At 37.1% G+C, this 26,090-nt stretch overlaps 2 protein-coding genes across 4 annotated transcripts in view; one reads left to right on the top strand and one right to left on the bottom strand.

The window, feature by feature from the left end:
* Positions 1–26,090, bottom strand: part of LOC141394440 (uncharacterized) — a 326,009-nt gene that overhangs the window by 22,060 nt on the left and 277,859 nt on the right. The gene's annotated exons all lie outside the window — the stretch shown is intronic.
* AstCC (Allatostatin double C) overlaps positions 1–26,090 on the top strand; it is a 121,974-nt gene that overhangs the window by 73,282 nt on the left and 22,602 nt on the right. Inside the window, exons 1-2 of one of the 3 annotated variants that reach the window (XM_073968768.1) lie at positions 14,576–14,635; positions 23,046–23,618. The exons of 1 other annotated variant lie outside the window; for it this stretch is intronic. In XM_073968768.1, coding sequence (XP_073824869.1) covers positions 23,205–23,618 — 414 coding nt within the window. In that variant the 5' untranslated portion in view covers positions 14,576–14,635; positions 23,046–23,204. Of the gene's footprint in view, positions 1–14,575; positions 14,636–23,045; positions 23,619–26,090 lie in introns of those variants that run through there. One more of the 3 variants, XM_073968767.1, reaches the window with a different exon arrangement.

Raw genomic sequence — 26,090 nt, 5'->3', positions numbered from 1 at the left:
ACGTTCATGTACTTTTCGACAGAACGATGTTTAGTAAAACAACATAAGCACTTAATCCATAATTGATATGTATTTATTACATATACATAAGATACATACATATGAAGATAAATACATATATATGTACATATATATCAACCAACATATTACGTTGGAGTCTGCCGTTCGTTGACCCGCAATAGCAATCAGACACTTACATAATTTATTCATTAAGCATTTACTTTTGTCGTAAGAATTTATTTTTGATGTTAATTATAACATTCTTCTTCTGCATTAAATACTTTCTAGCATAGAATATATGTATGTACTTACATACCAAAGATGTTACAACAAAAATCATATTATAAATCATATGCACATATGTATATACATTAGGGTTATGAATTTTTAACATTTTTTCTTAAAAATGATTTAATCTAGCGGAAATGAATGACCTTTGGCCTAGTATTTATTGTAATAACTTTTATTCCATTTAAATATTGAAAAAGGTCCCGCACAGACCACTTTTAATTTATATGATATATGGGTGACGTAGGGGTTGGAAGATACCAAGGAACGGTCCTGACCGATTTTTACATGGTAAATCCCAGGATTTATCTTGGTCCCTCTTTCATCTGAAATGGACACTGACTTCCCCGTGGTGTCACCTGGAGAACTGCCTTTAACACCCGTTAAAGGTAGTGAGCTAACATGTGCCGCGCGTTCACCCATAAGAACGTTAAAAACTTGGGTTTGGGCGTCGGGTTAGTAACCCTGCCCTAGAAAAAACAGCCTACTATGCAAAAACGAAAGAAAAAAAAACTCTAAAGTTGACGAACCCCGCAAAGGTTTTAAGGACCATGATCTGCGAATCTGCACCTGGAATGTTCGCACTCTTTATAGAGAAGGTGCAGTCTTCGCATTGGCAGACGTACTTGAAAAGTACAATGCCGATATTACTGCCATACAGGAAATATGATGGATTGGAAAAGGCGTCACAAAAACACCTAAAGGTGACGCACTGTATTATAGCTGCCATGACGTAAAGCATGAGTTTGGTGGCGGATTCGTAGTTAGTCGGAGGCTAAAACATCTGGTATCCAGCTTCACCCCAGTGAATGAAAGACTTGCTGCAATTCGAATAAAAGCTAAATTCTTCAACATCAGCTTTATTTGCGCTCATGCTCCCACTGAAGAAAAGGACGAACAGACCAAAGATATATTTTATGAGCGCTTAGAAGATACATATGACCGATGCCCTGCCCATGACATTAAAATCGTTCTAGGCGATTTTAATGCCAAAATTGGAAAGGAGAATATCTTTGGCCCAACAGTCGGGAAATTCAGTCTCCACAGTGAAACATCAGACAATGCACTATAGGTCAAACGGGCCATTTTATTGGCCAAAAGTCTTAAAGTTATAACAAGTATTTTGTTTAAGTTAATATGGCCTTTTTAGATTCAGGGAGAAAAATGGAACAACGGGGGCCAAAAAAATAACCCTTTATGGACCAAATACACAACTGGTACCTTAACCCTTTGGAGACAAAAACTGGAAGGTCTGTTATTTGTCTACAGAATTGATGGCATCGACGTCCGATAAGTTCAGAAGTTTTTTGTTGTGTTTCGTTTTAGTTTTAATGTGAATACATATGTATGCCTTAAGATTATTACCTTGAAAATCCCACAATATTATGTGACATATTTTGACTATAACTGTATATATTTATAAAAGATTTGTAAATAATTTGACTTTAGAACACAGCAGAATGCTGTAGACTGTAGAAAAATATGGTAACCTAAACAAACGTTGTATAATTCTTGTCGAGCAAATTTACGCAAAATCACATAAAATTTTCTGCATTCGGCCCGAGTTAATGAACCAATTTCAATTTTCACTTTCATTGCCGAACGTTGCCGAGACTTTAAAAGCGTACATAACCTTAAAATGTTCTACTTTCTTAGAAAATTCAAAGTTAACACCCATTTAATAACTATTTATACACATAAATGATGATAGGAGGGCATTTTTGATAAGTAGATATCGAATACTTTCTAATCAAATCGTTACTTATGCTAATATTGTGATTTTGTTTCACCCTGAACGTATACAAGTAAACATATTTCGTTAACAAGTTTTTAAAGATATTTGGATAATACATATTTGGCAGTCTGTCATGTAACGGTATAATTTCTAATACAAAAACAAAATTTATTTTTATTATATTTGAAGTGTTTCTTACAAGAAAGTAAAACAAAATAAGTGAAAATACAAAGTGCGAAATCTAACTTTTGGCCAGTAAAATGGGCTGTTTGACCTATAGTGCAATGGTATGAGGCTGATAGACTTTACAGCTGCAAAAAACATGGTAGTTAGCAGTAACAGATTTAGTTATCGCGATATTCATAAGGGCACCTGGCTGTCTCCAGTAAGTAATCAAATTGATCATGTTGTGATAGATGGAAGACATTCATCGAGCGTGTTGGATGTACGATCGTTCCGAGGCGCAAACATTGATTCGGACCACTACCTTGTTGTAAATAAAGCACGATGGGCTGCAAACACAACAGTTAGCCACAGCATATTCCACTCAACTAGCCCATTTGCTTAATGAGAGCACTCCTTGTCCCGATGCAGATCGACACATATCACCTTTTTGTCGATTATAAAACAGCTTTCGACAGTCCCCTCCGATCAAAGGTATTCCATGCAATGTCTGAATTTGGTATCCCCGCAAAGCTCATCCAGCTTTGTAAGATGACTTTAACTGATACTAGGTCCTCAGTTAAAATTGAAAAGAACCTCTCCGAAGAATTTTGTACCAAAAGAGGTTTCAGACAAGGAGACAGCCTTTCGTGCGACCTATTCCACATTTTGCTGGAAAAGGTAATACGAGATGCAAATGTCAAAAGAAATGACACAATTTACACCAATAGTCACATGTTACTTGCTTATGCTGATGACATAGACATCATAGGACGATCAGTAAAGGAAGTAACTAATACCTTTAGGAAGGTCGAAGGAGAATCTGCGAAAGTGGGTCTGGCGGTAAACGGCGAAAAGGCCAAATTGATGGTGTCGACGCGCAAAGCGTCCATAGAGCTCGGACCAACTGTGGAAGTTGGTACCTATAATTTTGAGGTAGTTAAAGACTAAATACCAAATATCAGCCATTTCGGTGGAATATTGAAATCACAACCTTCAAAATACCGAGAATCGGGAGGAACAATTCTATGAGGGCAATATGAAGGCGTGGACCAAACCTACAAATTTCAGGCGGAAAGAAATTTCAGCCATTAAGGCCACAACCTTCAAAATACCGCAAATTGGGATGTGCCATTCTATGGGGGCTATATGAAGGCGTAGACTATACCGGCAAATTTAGAGGGAAAATTTGAATACCCGCAATGAAAAATAAATACCAAATTTCAGCCATTGAGGCCACAAACTTCAAAATACCGAAAACTGGAATGTGCCGTTCTATGGTGGCTATATGAAGGCGTGGACCTATACCGACATATTTCATATGGAAAGTTTTATTCCCCACATGAAGACTAAATACCAAATATCAGCCATTTCGGAGGAATTTTGAGGCCAGAACCTTCTAAATACCGAAAATAGGGGGGTATAATTCTATGGGGGATATATGAAGGCGTGGTCGTATACCGACAAATTTCATATGGAAAGTTTTATACCCCAAATGAAGACTAAATACCAAATTTCGCCATTTCGGAGACCACAACTTCAAAATACCGCAAAACGGGAGGCCGCTATGGGGGCTATATGAAGGCGTAGGTCTATGTCGACAAAATTCTGGGGAAAAGTTTTATACCCCCAACGAAGTCTAAGTACCAAATTTCAGCAATTTCGGTGTGATAATGAAGCTAAAACCTTTAAAATACCGAAAATCGGATGGTAGCGTTCCATGGGGCTATACCAAAAACGTGGACCGATATAGCCCATTGGCACTACCAAACATCTTAGGAGTACTAGAAACTTCTATACCAAATTACAAAGCTCTATCATATAAATTGCGAGCTGTATCATGATTTCAACAGACGGACGGACAGACGGACATTATTATATCGACTTAGATTTTTACCCTTATCAAGAATATACAGTATGCAAAACTCATATTCGAATACTCTTCAAATGAACAGTTATGGAACATTTTGGATGGATATTGCTAAAAATAGCTAATCTTAGTTGTTCTATGACAAAATACGTGATCCTTATTAAAAATAAATTGTGACAGCTCCTGAGAATTTAAGCCTGTCTAAGCTTATGGCAGGACATTTCTCATTTAAACGTGTGAAAATGAACACGTATCCTTCAGTAAGTGGCCTAAATAGGTTTTGGATATTTGAGAAGGACTCCGAAATCCACGTCACTGCAATAATTATGGAAAATCACTAGGCAAATCCTGGATTTAAATGTCGAAATGCGATCTAATCTAAACGTATTCGCTCTGCCTGTGATCCAAGATATTTTTTCGCCATTTGTTCATGCATATCAAACATTAATGTTTATTTTTTAATTTTTTATAAGAAATGTGCTACAATCATTTTTGTTGAGTTTTTGTAAAAGATTACACCATTTCATTACTTACCTAAAAATTAAATTCTAGTCTGCCAACATTACAACTTTCAAAAACTATTTTTTTCGTTGCGATTATCCATAATTATTGTTGTAAAATAAATACGTGTTCATATTAACATGTATAAATGAGAAATGCCCTGTCGTAAGCTTAGACAGGCTTAAATTATCAGGAGCTGACACCATTTATTTTTAATAAGGGCCACGTATTTTGTCATAGAATAGCTAAGATTAGCTATTTTTAGCAATATCCATCCAAAATGTTCTAATACTGTTCATTTCTTGAACAATATTGCTTAGTTATACCCTCAGCCTTTAGGCTAAAGAGGGTATTTACACTTTGATACGACCAAAAATGTGCCTCATCGAAATAATGGTTTTAGACCCCAAGTATGTTTGTACGATATCCGTTTCAGACAATTTTGAGTAGATCTAGCAATGTCCGTCCGTCTGTCTGTCTGTCTGGCTGGTGCGCACGATAACTCTCGAACGGATCAATCGATTCGGTTCAAATTTTGGGTATCGAAATATTTTGTCCAGATTCGATTTAAGTTCGAAGATGGGCCATATAGGTCCACTCCTTCAGGTACCTCCCCCACAAATGTTCAAAAATTGTCGCAAAACTTGTGCGCACGATAACTCTTGTAGGGAATAACCGATTTGGTCCATACTTTGCACATCATGTAATTTCTACCAAACTTAGATGAGGTTCTAATATGGACTCAATCGGTACCTCCCACACAATATTTCGGAAAAGTTCGGTTTAGGACCTGGTCTCGAAGGGCTTTGATTTTTATTTACGCAAGTTGTATTCGCTGTCCTCTATACGACGCTGTAAGTTTCATTAGGGGCAAGTCCATACTTCCTGAGAAAATAGCCTGAAAGTTACAAAAAACCCTATGACACCGTGTGTAATGGTTGGAGCGCAAGATAACTCTCGAACGGATCTGCCGATTCGGTCCAAAATTTGGCTTTCGTAATATTTTTTCCAAACTTAGTTCAAGTTCAAAGATGGATTATATCGGTCCACTCCTTACGGTACCTCCCCCACAAAAGTTCGAAAATGTTCGGAAAATTTGTGCGAACGATAACTCTTGAAGGAAGTAACCGATTTGGTCCATACTTATCACATTATGAAATTTCTACCAGACTTAGATGAGATTCCAATATAGAATCAATCGGTAAACTCCTTCGAGTACCTCTCTCACAAAATTTCGGAAAAGTTCAGTTTAGGACCTGCTCTCGAATCGCCTTGGTTTTTGTTGAAGCATCTTGTATTCACTGTCCCCTATACGAAGGTACAAGTTTCCTCAGGGGCAAGTCCATACTTCCTGAAAAAATAGCCTGAAAGTTGAAAAACAAACCCTATGACACCATGTTTATGGGTGGAAGCGCAAGATAATTATCGAACGGAAATTCCGATTCCGGCCAAAAATTGACCTTCTTAATATTGTTTCCAAACTTAGTTTAAGTTCGTAGATAAGCCATATCGGTCCACTCCTTCAGGTACCTACCCCACAAAAGTTCAAAAATATTCGGAAAAATTGTGCGCACGATAACTCTTGATGGGAGTGACCGATTTGGTCCATACTTTACACATTCTCATAATATCTACCAGATATAGATAAGGTTCGAATATGGACTATATTTGTCCACTCCATCCCGTACCTCCCACACAAAATTTTGGATAAGTTCACTTTAAGACCTGCTATTGAATCACTTTGATTTTTGTTGAAGCAACTTACATTCGCTGCCTCAATTACGATGGTAAAAGTTGTTTCAGGGGCAAGTCCATACTTCTTGAGAAAACAGCCCGAAGGGTGTAAAAACCCCCTATGGCACCCCCATGGTCTATGACGGTCCATTCCTTTAAGTACCTTTTCCGCAAAATTTTTGAACTTTAATCCTAATTATCATTTTTGTCGGTTCATGCGACCAAAATTTTGAAACCCTCTAAACACATATGTAAGTTTTTTGTGAAAAAAGTGTTTCAATTTGCACAGGCTGAGGGTATATCTCTGTCGGCAAAGCCGACTGATACTTTTTTACTTGTTTTGTAGAAAATTTACTACATTTTTCAATAAATTCAATTTTTAAAAATGTTTCAACGTTAACTTCACTAAATTTTATGCTTTTAAACATCAGAGGCCTTCGCAAGGATATTCAAGTACAAAAAGGTCACACTTTTCCCAGAAAAATCCTTCAAAAATATCAAACGTATAGTGCCTTAAGGTGTTCGAATATGAATTTTGCCTCGACTCTGAACGCCATCTACCTTAAATGATGGAACTAATTAAAATATATCTTTCTTTCAATTAAATTATTCACAATTATTCTCTATCCAATAAATTAAAGCACTTGTTTCTGCCATATATATCATAAATAACGATTTTACTCATTTTGATGGGTGTTCGAATATAAGTTTTGCATACTGTATATACTTTATAGGGTCTCCGATGAATATTTCGATGTGTTTCAAACGGAATGACAAATTTAATTATACCCTATATTATGGTGGAGGGTTGTAAAAAAGTCTTAACCCTAATATACATACAAGTGTATCGTCTGTGGCATGCTTAAGAAAGCAATTCGCCCCCTTTGAGAAACACAATTTAATGCAAAATATATTAAGACCATTCCCACACAAATGTGATAATTGTATAATTCAATCTCTACGATAACAAATATTTACAGATTTCTTCCGGAAATCTCCCCGTAGAACGGTACCTCCCGATCGTCGGTATTTTGAAGGTTATGGACTCACCATCCAACCGAAAAGGCTGAAATTTTGCATTTTGACTTCGTTATGGGTACAAAACTTCGCTTGCAAAAAATCAGACAGTACAGGTCCACGTTTCATTATAGTCATAGCCCCCATTTAAGATGTTTGACGACTTTAGTCAAATTTTCTATCGAATTGGTTGTTCAGAAAACTTTCTCGGAAAAATCTAATTTTCTTAAATATTTTAATGCATATATGAATGTATATAGGAGTGGTCTCTGCCCGTTCAGTAATGTGAATGCATCTTATGATGTGTGTAGTTTTAAATAATTTGTAGGTCACATTTACCAAGCTCATACGTATACCCTTATAATTTCAATAGAGCATACGTATACCCTTATAATTTAATAAGAGCATTAAATTAGGAATGTCACAAAGTTTATTCATAAGAGTAACTTTTTCCAAGTGCATATCGCTCATTTATTCAAAGAGTGGCGTACGAAGAAGTCTACGACTTCTACTTTATCTTGTGTCATTTTTTATTTTCATGCTGATATATTTTAAACTCATCGATGTACAGTCAATCTTTTGTGACTTTGGCATAAATCAACAAAAATATTTTTTAGTTCACTTCATATCATGCATGATCATGCACAAAAATTTAGCACTGATATCTGGGTATTTCGTTGCAAAAATGTGCCTCATCGAAATAATGGTTTTACACCCCAAGTAGGTTTGGACGAAATGTGATTCAGACAATTTGGAGTTGATTTAGCCATGTCCGTCTGTCTGGCTGGCTGGAGCACACGATAACTCTCGAACGGATCAACCGATTCGGTCCAAAATTTGGCTTTTGTAATATTTTGTCCAAACTTAGTTTAATTTCGAAGATGGATTATATCGGTCCACTCTTTCCGGTACCTCTCCCACAAAAGTTCGGAAATGTTCGGAAAATTTGTGCGCACGATAACTCTTGAAGGAATTAACCGATTTGGTCCACATTTTGCACATCGTGAAATTTCTATCAGACTTAGATAATGTTCCAATATGGAATCAATTGGTCCACTCCTTCGGGTACCTCGCACGCAAAATTTCGGAAAAGTTCAGTTTAGGACCTGCTCTCGAACCGCTTTGATTTTTGTTGTAGCAACTTGTATTCACTGCCCCCATACGAAGGTATAAGTTTCATCAGGGGCAAGTCCATACTTCCTGAGAAAATAGCCTGAAAGGTACAAAAAACCCTATGACACCGTGTGTAGTGGTTGGAGCGCAAGATAACTCTCGAACGGATTAGCCGATTCTGTCCAAAATGTTGCCTAAGTAATATTTTGTGCAAACATAGTTTAAGTTCGACGATAAGTCATATCGGTCCACTCCTTCAGGTACCTCCCCCACAAAAGTTCAAAAATGTTCGGGAAAAATTGTGCGCACGATAACTCTTGATGGGAGTGACCGATTTGGTACATACTTTACACATCCTAATATATCTACCAGATATAGATCAGGTTCGAATATGGACTATATTTTGCCACTGCTTCGGGTACCCCCCCCCCCCCACAAAATTTTGGATAAATTCACTTTAAGACCTGTTCTCCAATCACCTTGATTTTTGTTGAAACAACGTGCATTCGCTGCCTCAATTACGACGGTAAAGGTTGTTTTAAAGGCAAATCCATACTTCTTGGGGAAAAAAGTATTTCAATCCACACAGGCTGAGCGTATATCTCTGTCGGCAAAGCCAACTGATACTTTTTTTCTTGTTTAATAATGTAGTTGCTATGGAAAATTGAATTTACTTGTGAACATTTTCGTCCGATCATTTTTCACAATTTTCGACGTGGATAATCACGGCAAGAGCGCATCGATCAAATTAAATCTTTGTATGTCGATAAAGGACCATCCTATAGCACCATGAAAAACTGGTTTAATGAATTCAATCGTGGCCGACACTCGCTAAAAAACTAAGTTAGCGAAATCGGCCGTTGTGCCAGAAAAAAATAAGCCGTGCGTGAACGGGTAATGCAAGTTCGGGATGTTATATACCGTGTGATAGAGACATCCTTGGTAATTTCTTCCACCAACTAACATTTGATATTGCATGAACACATGGCCACAAAAATTGATTTTTCTCGTTAGATCGTTAGAATTGGACAATCGCTCAAAAAAAGGCTCTTATGGATTGGTGCAAAGAAATTGTGAATAAAAACGATCGCGGTGCTTTAAACGGCGTTTATAAAACCGCCACAGACGACGAATCTGTTCATGTAAGAAGCATTTCGAAGCAAATGGTCGCCTGTTTCTTCGGCAAAACTGACCGTGTGGTGTCTATATGACTTGAGAATTGTAGGACAGTTAATTCTGAGTGGTTCACTACAATTTGTTTGCCTGAAGGCTCCTGAGAAATACGAAACACGAACAAGAGAAGACGAATCATTCTGCATCATGACAATGCAAGCTATCACACAGCACCTGTTTGACCGGACAAAACGTGAAATTGATAGGTCATCCGCTGTACAGCCCTGACTGGGGATCCAGTGGCTTCATTTGACGCCAGCATATCAAGAAAGAAGGCATGGTCAATGATTTTCGTCGCCAGAAGATGCTGTAAAACGGAGTGGAAAAAGTGAGTCAACAATTGGTTTGAGCGCATGAAAAAGTGAATAAATCATGCTGGAGACTACTTAAGAAAACAATGAAACTATATTTCCCGTTTTCATTGTTAGGCCAGATAGATAGTTATCGTGCAGCCCTCGTATAACTCCTTACTAACTAGGCGTTTACACCAGACAGTTTGTCTTCAAATACAACTCTGATTTACTAACACATACATACATTTGTCGGTTGTCTCCCAGCTGTCCATCAGTTTTTCACAGACAGCCGGGTTAACAAATTTTTGATATTTTTGTGAAAAAGAGGTGAGATGATAATTCAAATGTGCTGAAAACAAAAGAATATGTTCAAAAACAAAATATGTGAACGGAAAACGGAAAGAAATCGATGATTTTCATTCATAATTTAACAACTGTTTTTGGAGTTGTCTGGACGCCTACGTCACACAGGCTAGTTGTGGGATTTTGACAATCAATACATGAAGTCAACTGTCCTGTCAGTTGTAAACGCAGGGTAAGTTATTAGTACGGTGGCACAGAGCTTGTGTGTTCGACTATAAATCCGAGGGTTGTGTGGTCAACACTCACCGTCGGCCGGGTACTTTTTGTTAAAAAAAAAAACAAAGAACTGTGCACATGTAAGTGTTTAAACAACGTGGCCTAGTATGTAGTGTGTTTGGCTACAAATCAGAAGTTCGCATGATCAAATCCCGTAGATAGCAGAATAAAATAAAATATAAAGTGTTTTAAAAATTAGAAAAACATACATATGTTTTTTTTAGATTATTTTTTTACTTCCAGTGGCTATAAAATAACTTATTATTCTAGTGGTCGTAGAATACCTAGTTACACTGTGTAACATTTTTAAGGCGATCTTGTGCATACAATTCGAACTGAGGATTTTTTGAAAGTACAGACCCAAACTAGTTGGGTTTTGTTGTGTCAGATCCAGCTCGGATTTTATGGCCCCATGTAACATGGTTAAATATTGAGTTTTTAAAGAAATTCGGGGCTATATCTCTGAAACCAATGCGAATCTTCTTCTGACCTCTGAAGCAAATTTGTAGATAAGGACAAGAATAAAATATTTGGAGAAATAATGAACTCGAAAAACTACATTTATTGCCTCAAATTTCAAAATATATGCACAATTTTTATAAATTTCTCAGCGTATCTCCAAAACCATTAACTTTTTCTTAATATTTTTTTTTGGAAAAATATTCCCTGGAATGTAATACACAACTCTTCAGAACATGTCATTGTTGTAAAATGCCTCTATGCCATTGTTTTCAGTACATTTTTCAACGACGATTTAATAAAAATGTCAATAATGTATTGAAATCCGAAATGCGAGAATAAACTGTTGGTGTGAACTGTGTTTGAAATACTTGTTGTAAAAGATATATTGCAAAATACCCCTGAAACAACATGAAGTAAGCATTTTAGAGTTTATGAATGTTCTAAAGAATTTTTGAGAACTTTATTTGGAAGATTTTTGCAAAAGGTTACTTGGTTCAACTCCCAATAGTTTAGCCGATACTGACCAGAATTTCAGCAATTATGTAAAATTTTTTATATTTTATAGATTTTGATGTCCTAGATGGAGTTTTTCTAATAGAGTTCTACTAGTTTAGGACTACAATATTGCTAAAGACAGCAAGGCCAAATTCCTATTCGTTTCTGAGATAAAGGCCTGATAAATGCAAACTTGTGTGCTGAATTATTGGCAACTCGTAGTAAATGAGCTGTAACTCGTCGAGTTATAGAGATATCAGCATGAAAAATTGACACAAGATAAAGTAGAAGTCGTAGAAAAAATAGAAATTGCTAACTCAGAAAACGCATTTTTTGAGTTATGCCACTCTTTGAGTAAATGAGCGACATGTACTTTCAAAAAATGCATACTAGAAGTTGTTGTTTGTTTGTTGCATGGTATTATTCAGTGCGACATTCCCTTGTTAAAATAATGGGTTAGTAGGGGATTTTGTTAGTAGTAACGACTACCAATATTATTTATTAGCTTATTCCATCAGGAACATAAACTATTTACATAGAATATCCATATTACTCTATCCGATGCAATATATCTTAACTCATTAAATGATTTTCCGGTTTCATTAAGAATGTTTCTTCGCCAGGTGGATTTTGGTCGTCCTCTGCTGCGATTACCCTGAGGGTTCTAAATCAATGTTTCGTGGCTATATCATCAAAAGGCTTGCGGTGTGTGTGGCCAATCCAGTTGTATTTACGTCGTTTTATTTGTGCGTTAATATCTTCTTGTTGAGTCAGTTGAAGAAGGTCTACATTTGAAATGGTCCTTGGCCACAATAATTTGGTCAAAACTTGCAGTTTATTTTTAATACCTTCATTCACTAGCCAGGTTTCAGATCCATACAGTAGTATTGACTTGATGAAGGCATTGTGTATGTGCAGTTTTGATTTTGGAGAATATGCCCCAGAGCTACAAATCTTTTTTAGGCTGCAGAACGCGCTTCTGGCTTTTTAGATGCGCATGTCGACATCGTCAATTGCTCCGCCGCTCGGGTTGATGTAGTTTCCAAGATAGCAAAAGTTATTGACGTTCTCAATATGTTTCCCGTTCAGAAAAAATGTAGGGGTTTGGTTTGATTTAACAAGCATACACTTAGTTTTTTCAGCGTTAATTTGCGATAATTGTTTGATTTTCGATTGCATATTTTCTCCGGTTGTTGAAAGCAGCACGATGTCGTCGGCATATTCCAGATCTTCAAGATTATGATGTAGTCTCCAAGGGATGCCTTCTACGACTACCAATAAGCACTATAAAATCCCATTATTTAGTAAGGATTTTTTTTGCTGGGTCTGTATTTATTTTTGTCCCCTCTTGGTACCTTCCACTGTTATTTCCTTTCCCTATTGCAACAGTTATCGACAAAAATTGTAAACATTAGTAGATTCTTGCAGTTCTGGAACAGACCAATTGTTTATTACAATGTAAACGAATCCTAAGAAGTTAAGACAGACCTATACAGTGCTGTGTCAAAAATACAAAATGTAATATTTGGTTACTTTGAGGGATAATAATGATAATGATAAGTCGACATTTGCACACCCGCCTTGCACTCAGAAGATTTGCGGTTCGATTCCCAGGCCAAGCAACATCAAATTTTCAACGGTGGTAAAATACACCTCAGTAATGTTGGCGACATTTCTTGAGTATTTCAGCCATGTACAACTTCTCTGCAAGTGGTGTCTTAGGACACGCCGTTCGGACTCGGCGATAAATGGTAGGTCCCATATATCATTGAGCTAATATAAATCGGGGTGCACTCATTGATATGAGAGAAGTCTCCCTTGCCCCTTCTGGGATGTTTGTGGAACAATTATTATATTATAAGTCGACATTATAGACTTTTATTTGACGATCACTCTTGCCTAGTTTCAACCCGATAATGCCTGCCGTTTTTACTCGTGGTGGCATATTATATTGGCATGAACATAACTTCTAATAAATTTTAATTCTACCATGCTATTAATGATTCAAACAGATGATGTTTGATATTTAAAACTCAAGGTAAGAATCGCTCCTTTTGACCCTCTTCTCCCGTTTATTTCGTAAGAGATGGCGTGTCATTATCTCCCATATATTTATATAAAATTTGGAGACTGTATCTGTTCTATAGATATTCGCAAAGAAAATCTAAATTCTTTGGAGGTACTTTCACTTTTGATGCAATATCCCCACATCATCGTGGAATTTCAAAAGTTAAATGTAGCCTATGTTACTTTCCGAAGATGCTGTCATAACTTTCCAGTGGTTTTTCAGTCCATACACTTCAAACAGACGTACAAAAATCCACAAGGTGTCTTCCAAATACCTTCATGCGGGTATACAGAAAAACAATTTTTCAAGAATTTTTACATATTTTCATTCGTGATGTTGTTTTTTCATACTGTTATAGTGAGGGCGCCAACTGAGTTGTTTTTGCATTTGCTTCTCTCTCACTTACTGTGTGCGTGAATAAAAACAAACGATAAACATCATGTGGTTGTTGGACAATTTTGTACAATTGTTTTATCTGTCTTGGTAGTTTTCTATTTAGCGACGCATGAGGTCATTTTGTGATTGGGGTCTACATCTATTTAAAGATAAGACTGGCAGCAGTAAATTGTGTAGTTTTATTACCCACGAAGCATTATGCCTGCTGTGTGCATAATGCATTTCTCGGTACAGCGTGCATTTCTAATGTGTGTCGATTTATTTGTACTTTCTATTTTAAGGTCTAGAGTTAAATATTTTGTAATAAAAGAATGAGTCTCTCTAAATCAACGAAGCGAACAACATCGCTCGCGCGTGTTTTCATTTTCTTAGTTTATTTTTGGTTTCTTGGGTGCCTTTGTGATGAGACTAGGAGTCGTCTCATCATTTGGTGACCCCGACGTGATAGGCTCGCGGTTTCAAAAAAGAAATTTGTGTAGTTTATTCGTTTTAGTGAAGTGACGTGTTGGGCTCGCATTTTTAAAAAAGAAAAGTGCTGTAGTCTATCCGTAATTTAGTAGCGAGATAAGCGCGTAGTAAAAAGTTACTACGTTGGATTTATCCGTTATTTTAACTAACGCAATAGGCGCGTAGTCAAAAGTGACTACGTTAGGTTTTTTGATGTTAGTTAGGTGAAAGGCCAACAGTCGAAAAAAGGCAGTGTTGCGTCGATCACCAGTAAAGAATCGCGTAGTGAAAAAGTGTCTATGGTAGGATTCTAAAAGTTATAAAAACCAAGTGTAAAATAAAGTGAAAAAAATTATAACTTGCGAAAATGAATTTCGAAGAATTCGTCCAACATCAAAGGATGTTGGGCGAGTATATTGTGTCGTTATATTTAGAAATGAGCAAAATTGCTCAGAACAGTGTATCCAAGGGGACTAGGGAAAAGTGTGATGTCATTGTTAGTGAAGCCAGAAGGGATTTTATAGACAATGATAGAGAGCTCCGGAAAATGCACAGCATATTCGCATCAGGTGTGCGGTATGCAATTAAAAAGTACGTCAAACTTTTTAATTGCGATGCGAATATGCTGTGCATTTTATATGGTCGCCGTGTAATGCCGTTGTTGAAGAAGCTGGCGGTGTCGATGGTATCATGGTGCTACCGGAACCGGTGCCAGAAGTTGTCTCCAAAACGGGTCCAGTTATGAAGAAAGATTTATTGGAAAGCAGTATCCTACAAAAAGATATGGGATATACAAAAAGTTTCATCGATGAAAGAAAGATCCACGTCGTCATAGCTGGTTGCTGAAGGTGTTGGGTGCTATCACCTAGACATAAGTTCTTATAATTCTCTATATTTTATGATTAATTTAGAACCTAAGTAATGCCTTCAGCAGTTCGAAAATACAATATATAAAAATATTATGTTAATGATAGATAATATCTCTATTTTGTAACATATTTACATAGTTGTTAAAAGATTAGAATACTTTGAAGCCTGAAGAATGTTTAGTTTTGTATCTTAAATATTTTGTGTAAATGAAGTCAGATAAATAGCCGATCAAGAAGGTGTTCAATGACGGACCTGCAATAATTGTTAAAAGATTAGGATCTTTTCACGGCGGGGAGTATGGACAATTTTGTACAATTGTTTTATCTGTCTTGGTAGTTTTCTATTTAGCGACGCATGAGGTCATTTTGTGATTGGGGTCTACATCTATTTAAAGATAAGACTGGCAGCAATAAATTGTGTAGTTTTATTACCCACGAAACATTATGCCTGCTGTGTGCATAATGCATTTTTCGGTACAGCGTGCATTTCTAATGTGTGTCGATTTATTTGTACTTTCTATTTTAAGGTCTAGAGTTAAATATTTTGTAATAAAAGAATGAGTCTCTCTAAATCAACGAAGCGAACAACATCGCTCGCGCGTGTTTTCATTTTCTTAGTTTATTTTCCTTTGGTTTCTTGGGTGCATTTGTGATGAGACTAGGAGTCGTTTCATCAGTTGTTGTTTTCTTCAACCATACATAAACACATACTAAAACATTGATGGAAATTCTTGGGCGACGCTGCTGTACAGGTACCTCACAAAAGATACATGTGCAGTTGCTTATATCCAACCAAAAGGCATTGTTTTTTTAAATATGTAAGATTTTCCTATTTTTCCCTACATCAATGGTGAGCAAAATAGGAAAAGAGACAATTTAAGGGAGAATTAATATTTAATTTTTCTTGATGTTTCATTACTTATTTCCACATTTTTTAAACATTAATGTTGTCTAAAATCTTTCACAATGCAAATTATTAAAAAATATAAATAAAAAATTGCGTAAAATTTAATTATTTATGGTTCACAAACCACAACACAACAGCCTGACTGAAATACAGCTAAACGTAGTTTTTCCTCCCCACCATCACATTGAAACCAAATCAACAAACCACAACAACACACAACCTGACTGAAATACAAGTAAACGCTTTACGCTAAACTACCACCGTCGTAACAACTAACAAACCACACAGCTACAGTGCGTTTGGTGTCGTAAAAACAAAGTGATTAGCTGTACGATATAGTTCGCATCTACAATTTTTTAATTTCTTTAAAATAAAGGCAACATCTAATATCTCAACCTATTGCTGACAGACTCAACATATATGTACATATAGGTCATATTGTTCTGCTATGCTCACAAGACGATAACAACTACAGTAAAAATCATTAGAAGGAAACGGTAAATTACTATAATACAAACTAAAAGCACCATTGGTTGGTTTTTGTTGGTGTTGTTGTTGTAACAGTGTTTATTATTATGTTCTGGGTCTATCTCCAGTTCAAGGAAAGTGGTTGCTTCGATGAGTTGTAGCCGCAGGTCCACTGGAGTTAGATGAGTAGGTTTGGCGGGGCAGTTGAAAAGGTGTTTCGTGTCGGCCCATGTCGCATACTGGGCAGATGTCTTGCACGGCGCGGTCGATTTCCGCCCAATAAGAATTTAGGCGACTGTAATATCCCGAGCGTAGTTGAGCCAAAACTACTCTGGTTTGTCGTGGCAGCTGACGCTCCTAAGCTGCGATATATGGGGGATGTGCTCCGAAGACTTTATTCATACTATATTTGCTTATGGCCTTGGCAACTGCATCCGTGTGAATACTATTTAAACCCGCTTGATATCCCTGTAGAGGTTCTCTTCTATATTGTTAGACTTCACTCTCTAGAGCTTGAATATCCTTCCTGATATGCCTGAATGTCACGGTAATACCCACGCAAGTACTGCAACGAAAGCATCCCATTGTGTTGCTTTACTGGAAGAATCTTTCTTTTCTTCAGTGGTTTGGTTGGCGGCGTGTGGTGGTTGTTAGTCAATAAAAACAAAACAACTCGCCGAAAATCGTTTTTTCAATCTCTCAGAAGAAACCAGTATTTTTTGCTTTATGAAAGGCGTTCATGATTTGCAAAAATTTGAACCTTGACAAGACTTTATGAACACCACTTTATGAGTACCAAAATACTAATGGTTCCAGACGAACTTCGAGTGGCGGTTATCGATAAAGCTGATCCCGTTGGGAAAATCATGTTTGTATGAAGGAGATCTGCTGAAGATGGGTGCCAATGTCCCATTTGGATCCCCATACTCACAATAATCGGTAGGTTGAATCCTACGCTTCAGACCAGTTCATGGAGACTGGTTGCCCACAGGCCGGATAATGAGGTTCAGTGGCATCAGTGTGTAAATAGACACTCTGGGACAATAATACGAGGGACACTAGAAAACTTTCTGGGCCAGGCATCACGCGGTGTCGCCAGGCGTCATTTCTACTCGGGACAGTTTGACATACGACCATACACAGAAAAAACAAAAGTATGAATTTTTTACTAATTCCGTTCATAATTTTTGTTGTCCATAATTTGAACGCACCTCTTTTAAAGTGAATGGATAAATTTTTTTACTCATGTACATAATACTATTTTTGCAAAACCATTATTTACCACTATTTTTTCTGGCAAAACCGGTTTTTGTGCTTTGCCTATAAAGATGTGGTGGATTTGCTCCGTGTCAACAAAGCACAACAGCCTAAACAACCACCACTACCCACCACTACCACACGTATAGATTTCGTTTGTTGTCGGAAAACACTCACCATATCAATAGCATTAATTCGCAAATACAATTTTTGAATTTCTTTAATATAAATGCAACATCTAAAAACTTAAGCTAGTGCTGATAGACTCACATGTACGTATGGTTCACATTGTTCTGATTTACAAGATACATAATTAACTAGGAAAAACCAAATTAGTAGCAGAGAATCGTTTAAAGAACAAGAATTACAAAATTAAATAAAAAAACTAATTTCAATATAAAATAAAAAAATTGTATAGAAAAAATATAAAAAGAGTTTTGAATATAAGAAAGAAAGAATTGGTTCATATTTTGCAAAAAATATATACATATATTCCATGTTTATGTTTCATTAAAAAAAGAACCCAGTATTTATTGCTTTATGAATTAGGTTCATACAATGCAAAAATCTGAACATTGGAAACAAATTTTGAACACTATTCATAAATTGAATGAATTTATTTTTCTGTGTACGATCCCTACAAAACATGGTTTTTGAACGCTTGTACAGCATCTTCTGGCGACAAAAATCGTTAACCATGCCTTTTTATTTTTATATGCTGGGATCAAACGAAATCATTGAACCCCAGTCATGACTGTACGGCGCATGACCCATTAATTCCACGTTTTGTCCGGTCAAACAGTCGCTGGTTTAAATCGATGTGTGAGAGCTCGCATTGTCATGATGCATGTTCGTTTTTCGAATTTCTCAGGAGACTTCTGGCAAACAAATTGTAGTGTAATACTCAGAATTAACCGTTCTACATTTCTCAAGCCGTATAGACCCAACACGGTCAGTATTGCGGAAAAAACGGCGACCATTTGCTTCGAAGGTCTTCTTCTATGAACAACTTTCGTTGGATTTGGCTCGCTTTCGAAGACCCAAACGACCGATTCCTGTTTTGTTTCGGGCTCCTAAGCATAGATCCAAGATTTGCAATCTGTGAGCATCTTATAAATGTCGTTTGAAGCACACCTGTTGTTTTTATTCACAATTTCTTTGCAAAAATCCACAAGAGCGATTGATAAATTTTGGTGGATCTAGCGAGAAAAATCCACTTTTGCTTTTTTTCGCGATTTTCGGCCACGATTGAATTCATTAAACCAATTACATAAAAAGATTTAATTTGATCGATGCTCTCTTGCCATCATTATCCACGTCGAAAATTGTGAAAAATTATCAGACGGAGATGTTCACAAGTAAACTCCATTTTGTTTTGCAAAGTGATCTTTTCAAGTCACTGTAAACAAGCCAACACATTGTCGTATGTCAAACTGTCCTGAGTAAACACAGCCTAAAAATTGTCAATATTTCAAAAAAATGACGTCTGGCGACACTGCGTGTTGCCTAGGCCAGAAAGTTTTCTATTTCCATTCGTATCTAAGAATGCGTGAGGGCAAACTGCATTTTGGTCTAGGATGGATAAGGTTCCGCTTAGCACAAAGACTGAGGAGATCGTAGGCATCAACCACGGGGATCTGTATTTTCATATATAAGACATATATGATCTGTGTCAGAACCTACAAGAGTCTAAAATTTTTGAAATTTTAACAATTTTTCCTTTATGGTCAAAAATTCAAAAATAATAGATTCTTGCAAGTTCTGGAACAAAGCATTTATTTAAAGCTCAGATGGTATTAATTTAAAGCTCAGATGGTATTAATTTATAGCTTAGATGGTATTAATTTAAAGCACAGGTGTTTCAGTTCCACTATCAAGCTCTCCCCTTGGAATATGTACAACAGAAACAGATATATCCGCATTGGAAATTGAATTCCACAAATTGGAAATGGGGATATCTGAGCGTCGACTTTTCGTAACGCAATGGGTATGAAATTAAAGCTCACTTTTGTTGAAATGCATCTAACCAAAGCTGGGATATTCGTCATTACAATTCAAGTAAAACATGGTACGCTAACCTATTTTGCATCATTGTAAAGATAATCTTTTCTTCTTCCATTTATAGACTTTGCTTTTGGAATGATCCTATTAGAATCGAAGATATTAGCATAAGAATAAAACATAGCAATGGTTTTCGTTTTTGATTTTGATGACTATGCTATGCTATGTGCTGTGAAGATTCCAGAAGCGCAGCAAAGACCATATGCAGTGTCACTTTAATGTTCGCAGCACAGCACAGCAAAAGTTTTCGGATTCGTTTTTGATAACAGCATAGCATTAGCATTCGATTTTCTTTATAATGCTATGGCTATGGGTATGTGTTATGCTGCGATACTTTCACAGCACCAGCATAGACCCCGTAGTGTGCTGTGAAAAACTAGTACCAAATACATATTTTATTAAAATATATAGATACTTGTGGACAGCTGCCCTATAATATTTACTAAATATATTGGCGTAACGTTAATATTGTTCCAAATAGATAACTAATGATACAAATATAAATATAAGGAATAGGCATTTTATTTATGCTAGCTCTGTCCCACACATGGCCAAACAATTCTATTTTCCATTTTCTTGGGAATTCTCGGGTTCCCCGGAATGATAATTTGTCATTCCCGTTTCCCTGGGAATGAAAAATGTCGGGAATTCCTAAACTCTAATCGCTGCAAATCACTGCTGAAATTCTTGTAGCCCTCACGAAGTCTGAAGTTTATATTGGACCTCATATTGTACAAAAATAGGGTCCCTGGACTAAATGTCGAAGAAGAAGACCACTATGCCACGGTTTGACCCACCTCAGTGTACATATGTTTGTATTTGTATCGTTTTTCTGTGTTGGGAGCAGCATATCGCATCCCGGAATGCCTGCTCCGGATTCTGTTTTTACGTGGCGGGTCGGAGGGAAACCCAGGATCAATATACAGAACACAGCACCCAGCGAGTCATCAAGTCAATGAGGACGCACCTAACAGACATAGCGGATAGTGTTGCAGTTCGCCACACATAACAACCGTGTCGCCTGGTCTGACAAATCTGAACGCCACACTTTCGTCAATTATGAAAAAGCTGATTGGCCGAGTTTCAGAAATTCACTAATCACCGCTTCACTTATCTGTCCAATCCTTCTAATGTTCGGGTAGCAAAAAGGACATCCCGAGATATAATCACTGCTGCAGCCGCTCGTCATACATATATCTGATGGTCGAATATCCCAAGTGAGACCAAACATCCTAGCAGAGGCGACGGGATTAGCAAATGAGCGTGATGAATTTCGTCGAGCCAACTTATTTCAATCGAAAGTTTGACGAGCACCCGGGGGGGTGACATTTCGAAGAGAAGAGTACTACGTCGCATCAGATCTCTTCCTACCATTATGAACCACCACTCTTTACAATGGATGATGTCGCGAAAGCCATCAGGAACGCTAAATCATCCAAAGCGTTGGGCCCTAATGGAATCTCCATGGTAATTCCGAAACAACAGGATGTACTAGGAGTCGAATATGTATCTCACCAACAGAGGACCCATTCGATAGCACGTTCTAGTCGTTTGCGCATGCCGCAGCTATCTGCGACAAGCTGAAATGTAGGAACAAGGTCCTCAAGTCCCTAGCCGGCACAGGTAAAGAAACCTTGTTGGCCACATATAACGCTATAGTTCGGCTCTTGGTAAGCTATGCGGCGCCAGTTAGGTCCGTGAATCTAAGTGACGCGCGATAGAAAAGTATTCAAACTTGTCAGAATGCCGCCCTTAGAACAACAACAGGTTGCCTCCTTATGATTCTAGTGGACCGTACCTGTTCGGCTATTACCATAAGAGCTCTCACAATGACAATATGGTGGATAAGCCCCGAACATTCAGACTGGTCAAGGAGGATCTTCATGATCTAGAAGAAGAGGTCTATATCACGAAGCATATCAAGCGGATTTGAAAATAGTTTGAATGCGATCCTCGGAGCACATCCTCCAACTACCGCAGCCACGACAAACCAGATTAGTTTTGGCTCAGCTCCTATTGGGCAAGGAGTAAACATCAAGGATACGGCACTGTGTAAAACATCTGTCCAACATCATCTCATCAATTTTTCAAATTTGCACTTTTGTTAAAAAATGATAAAATAGGGTCACTCCACCAACAGTACAAATGTCACATTATTTTGTCTACTCGTTCGTCTAAAAAAACCGTTATATAACTCTTCATGTCTTCAGAGTCACTACTCGTGTTTTAACAGTGTTTTGTTTCTACTGAAAAATACAACATTTTGAGTTACTACCCTTGAACAGGTGCGATATTTTCTACGAAAAGCATATCAAGTTAAGATTACTAATCGGTGGGAAAATTTCGGCAGATTGGAAAAGTGTGATCTTTTCCTTTATCTCCATTTTTTTTTAATTTTTGGATACTAAATGCAGTTTTTTTGTTCCTCACTCATACGAAAAGGACAAAACAAAATTTTAAATGACAAAAGCTCCTCAGCGTAATGTCAGCTTATATTTCCTGAGTGGTTTCATACATGCACTAGTTCTCTATTGATTCTATTTACTACTTTTAATTTTTAAGATTTATCCATAATTATACCAATAACTCGACATTTTCATTAAAATACAGATTAAAATATTAATTGCCAGGTCCCACTGGATTTTGCTTTAACCTTACCTTGAAATTTCTTTAGGCTTTTCTGTGACTACATTTACACAGTGACACACACATACTTACATATCTCTATATGTATGTATGTGGAATATCGATATTTGGACGACAACTTCATATCTTGGCTGTGACGAGAAAGGTGTTACTTAATCCGACACAACTACCAGTTGAATGTCGTGTCATAGTTGCTATGACTGCTGCTGGCTTAAGTGCCATCGTATGTATGTCATCTATTTAATAATGTAACGAAATGAGAGTAGCAACCGCATGTGTGTGTCCTTTAATCTTGACCAATAATTACAAGAACATCATAGAGAGACATCATTACCAAAGAATTCCTGCATATACGACAGGAACACACAGTGAATACATGAACTCCTGTTGCTCGTAGCCTTAAAAAAGTTACCAATATATCAACAAATGATTTCTTCAATAATAATATCGAAAGGATAAATCGGGTAAAGTGGAAAAAGCATTTCTTTGTATATTTATTGGCAGTGGCGGTAGCAGTGACAACAACAACAAGTTAAGGACATGCATAAAACGGGAATTTATGGAGTTAAAACATGACAAAATAATTGAAAGTCATCAGTCGAATATGTCAGACATTACTGCCAATGACTGTTTTTTCCAGTGTTCAAACTATAAAAGGACTACATGTCAACTTTATCGTATTCAGTTGACCAAACTCAATCATCGATACAAAACCGCGTTCCGGATCACACAATTTGTCGAATTTTGAGAAATAAGATGGACTGCAGAACCTTTCGTTTATTGGGCTCGACGCGGAATTCATTTTCACACTATTGGACTATGTATCTTCTACTGATAATTATGTTGCAACAGATTCAATTGGATTCCTGTAATCCTCACAACGCTGTAAGAAATTATCAGAAACGACGTCTGCGAACAAATGATGAGAGTGATTTGCTGAGTCAAAACGAAGGAGAATCATTACCAGCTGATAAACGTACATTAACCTCGGCCACTGGTAATGGTGGTTCCATAAGCCAACCGGAAGAAATATTTAGTGTCAACGATCAGTTGGAGTCAAACTATGATGAATATCCTGTAAGTCGATATCTATACTGTTTGTGGCTTTGTAGAACATTAAGTTTAAGTCCAGCCAAAATAGACGTGCGTATAAGGAGGAAATAGCAAAAGATCCCCATTTGTTTTTTTTTTTTTTTTGGAACGTTAAGCTTATTCAAAAGTGACTAATGTAAACATTTTAGATTGAAACATTTTCTACAAGAATTGACAGCCAGTTTCTGTATGTCGAAAGAAGAATGTGTGCGAATGAAACACGTCCAAACTCTTGTGTGTTTTTCAATTTTTTTTTGTTTTGAAGCAAAAGCAATTTAAAATTATTTCGAAAACTAAAGTTTGGGCGTGTTTCATTCGCACACATTCTTCTTTCGACATACAGAAACAGGCTGTAAGTTTACGACTTTTTTCTAGGAGTTACCATTTTTGAGATATCTCGATCTGAGTGTTATATTATAGAGTCGGAGAAATAAGTCACGTACATATATACCATATAGACGGCGCACAGTGGTTCAGAATATTTTTTCCTGGTCAAAACTCTGTAACTTTTGAACGTATAAAGATAAACATATAAAAATTAAAAAAAAATACAATTTTTTTCAAAAATTTAAAATTTGTTCAAAAATTAAAAAAATATTCCTAGGTTTTTCATAAAAAATGTCAATTTGAGTAAAAAAGCTATAATTAATATTAGGAAACGGTATGGAAAGATACATATGTATGTATTTTTACTCATGTAGTTTCAATTAATTTAAAAAAGTGTTATGCAGACGGAATGGGACTGGTACAAAAGTATATATGGACAGAAAGAGGATATTCTCAGCCATTAGTCTGCGAAAACAAAACTTTGTTCCAATATGTTCCCTAAAAGTTCTAGTCCACTAAAGTTGAAATTTCCACCTTAGGTCCTGAGGAAAAACAACAATCCCACTTATCTAGCAAAAAAATAATGAATACAATATCTCTTTTAGTTTTAGTAGGTTCTACGTCATTGCACGACGTGCACCCATTAATATGAGAGAAGTCACCCTTGTCCCTTCGGGGGTATTGTGGTAACATATGTATCAAGGGCAAGTCCATAATTCCTGCGAAAATGGCCCAAATGCTGTACGGCCACAATGTGGTGTGGCTGGTTCGCACAACAACTTTTAAACCGTAAACTTTTAAGATTCTTAATGATGCTAGCAAAAATTTTCAAAACGGTTGGACTTCTATTTTCACCTCTTGCCGGACCTTTCCTGTTTTGCTTACGCCTCACTAAAGCCGTAGTTAGGAAAGGTACTTTAACGACCTTTCCTTACCACAGCTCTTTGTACTTCATTTTTCCTTTTCCCACAAAATATTTTGTGGTTGCCTGATGGCTGACAAAAATGAACGGCCACACTGGCAAGCAAACGATTATTTCAGCAAAACTGACAGTCAAAACTGATCGTGTGTACCCCGCTTAAACTTTGACAACACACACGACAAATCTTGTTAATTACCAAAATCATAAGCATTTTAATTTTACCGATTTTATCGGTAGCCGAAAAATGAGTTAGAGAATCCCACAACTTATGCCTATTATCATGGTGCGTCAAGTGTTTAAATATGATGCAGTTGTAAATTATAAAGTTCTTACTTACTTACTTAGCTGGCCCAATACAGAACATTTGTTCCATAGACCGAACTAAGAAAAGATCTCCATTCCTCCCTGTTTTTCGCTTCGCTTTTTGGAATACCGCGCCTTTTCATTTCTTCATCCAATTGTATGCTCCATCGAAGCTTAGGCCTGCCGATTCTGCGTGCACCGCCATGTGGCATGTATTCATACGCGTTTTTAGCGGGTTCATCATCGCTCATTCTTATGATATGGCCTAGCCAACGCAATCGTTGCATCTCGATACGTTTAACTATATGCATGTCTTTGTATAGCTTATATAGCTCGTGGTTCATACGACGTCGTTATTCACCTTCAACGCTAATCGGGCCGTAGATCTTTCGAAGAGTTTTCCTCTCAAACACACCAAGCACTGCCTTATCTGATTGCGCAAGTACCCATGCTTCGGAGCCATACATTAGCACGGGTAGTATCAGCGTTTTGTATAGCGTTATTTTTGTTTGACGAGATGTGGCTTTGTTTTTAAATTGCTTACTTAAACCATAGTAGCATCTGTTGGCCAGTACAATTCTTCTTCTTATTTCACAACTGATGTTGTTTGTTGTGTTTATGGCAGTGCCGAGGTAGAGCTCTATGGACGCTTTGCGCGTCGACACTATCAATTTGGTCTTTTCGCCGTTTACCGCCAGACCCACTTTCGCAGCTTCTGCTTCGACCTTCCTAAAGGTATCAGTTACTTCCTTTACTGATCGTCCCATGATGTCTATGTCATCAGCATAAGCAAGTAACATGTGGCTATTGGTGTAAATTGTGCCATTTCTTTTGACATTTGCATCTCGTATTACCTTTTCCAGCAAAATGTTGAATAGGTCGCACGAAAGGCTGTCTCCTTGTCT

This window comes from Musca autumnalis, unplaced genomic scaffold, assembly GCF_047663935.1.
Source record: "Musca autumnalis isolate F117 unplaced genomic scaffold, ASM4766393v1 scaffold_2, whole genome shotgun sequence".
In the NCBI taxonomy this organism is placed as follows: domain Eukaryota; kingdom Metazoa; phylum Arthropoda; class Insecta; order Diptera; family Muscidae; genus Musca; species Musca autumnalis.
Note: the sequence above shows the minus strand (reverse complement) of the source record. Positions and strands in the feature narration are given on the sequence as shown.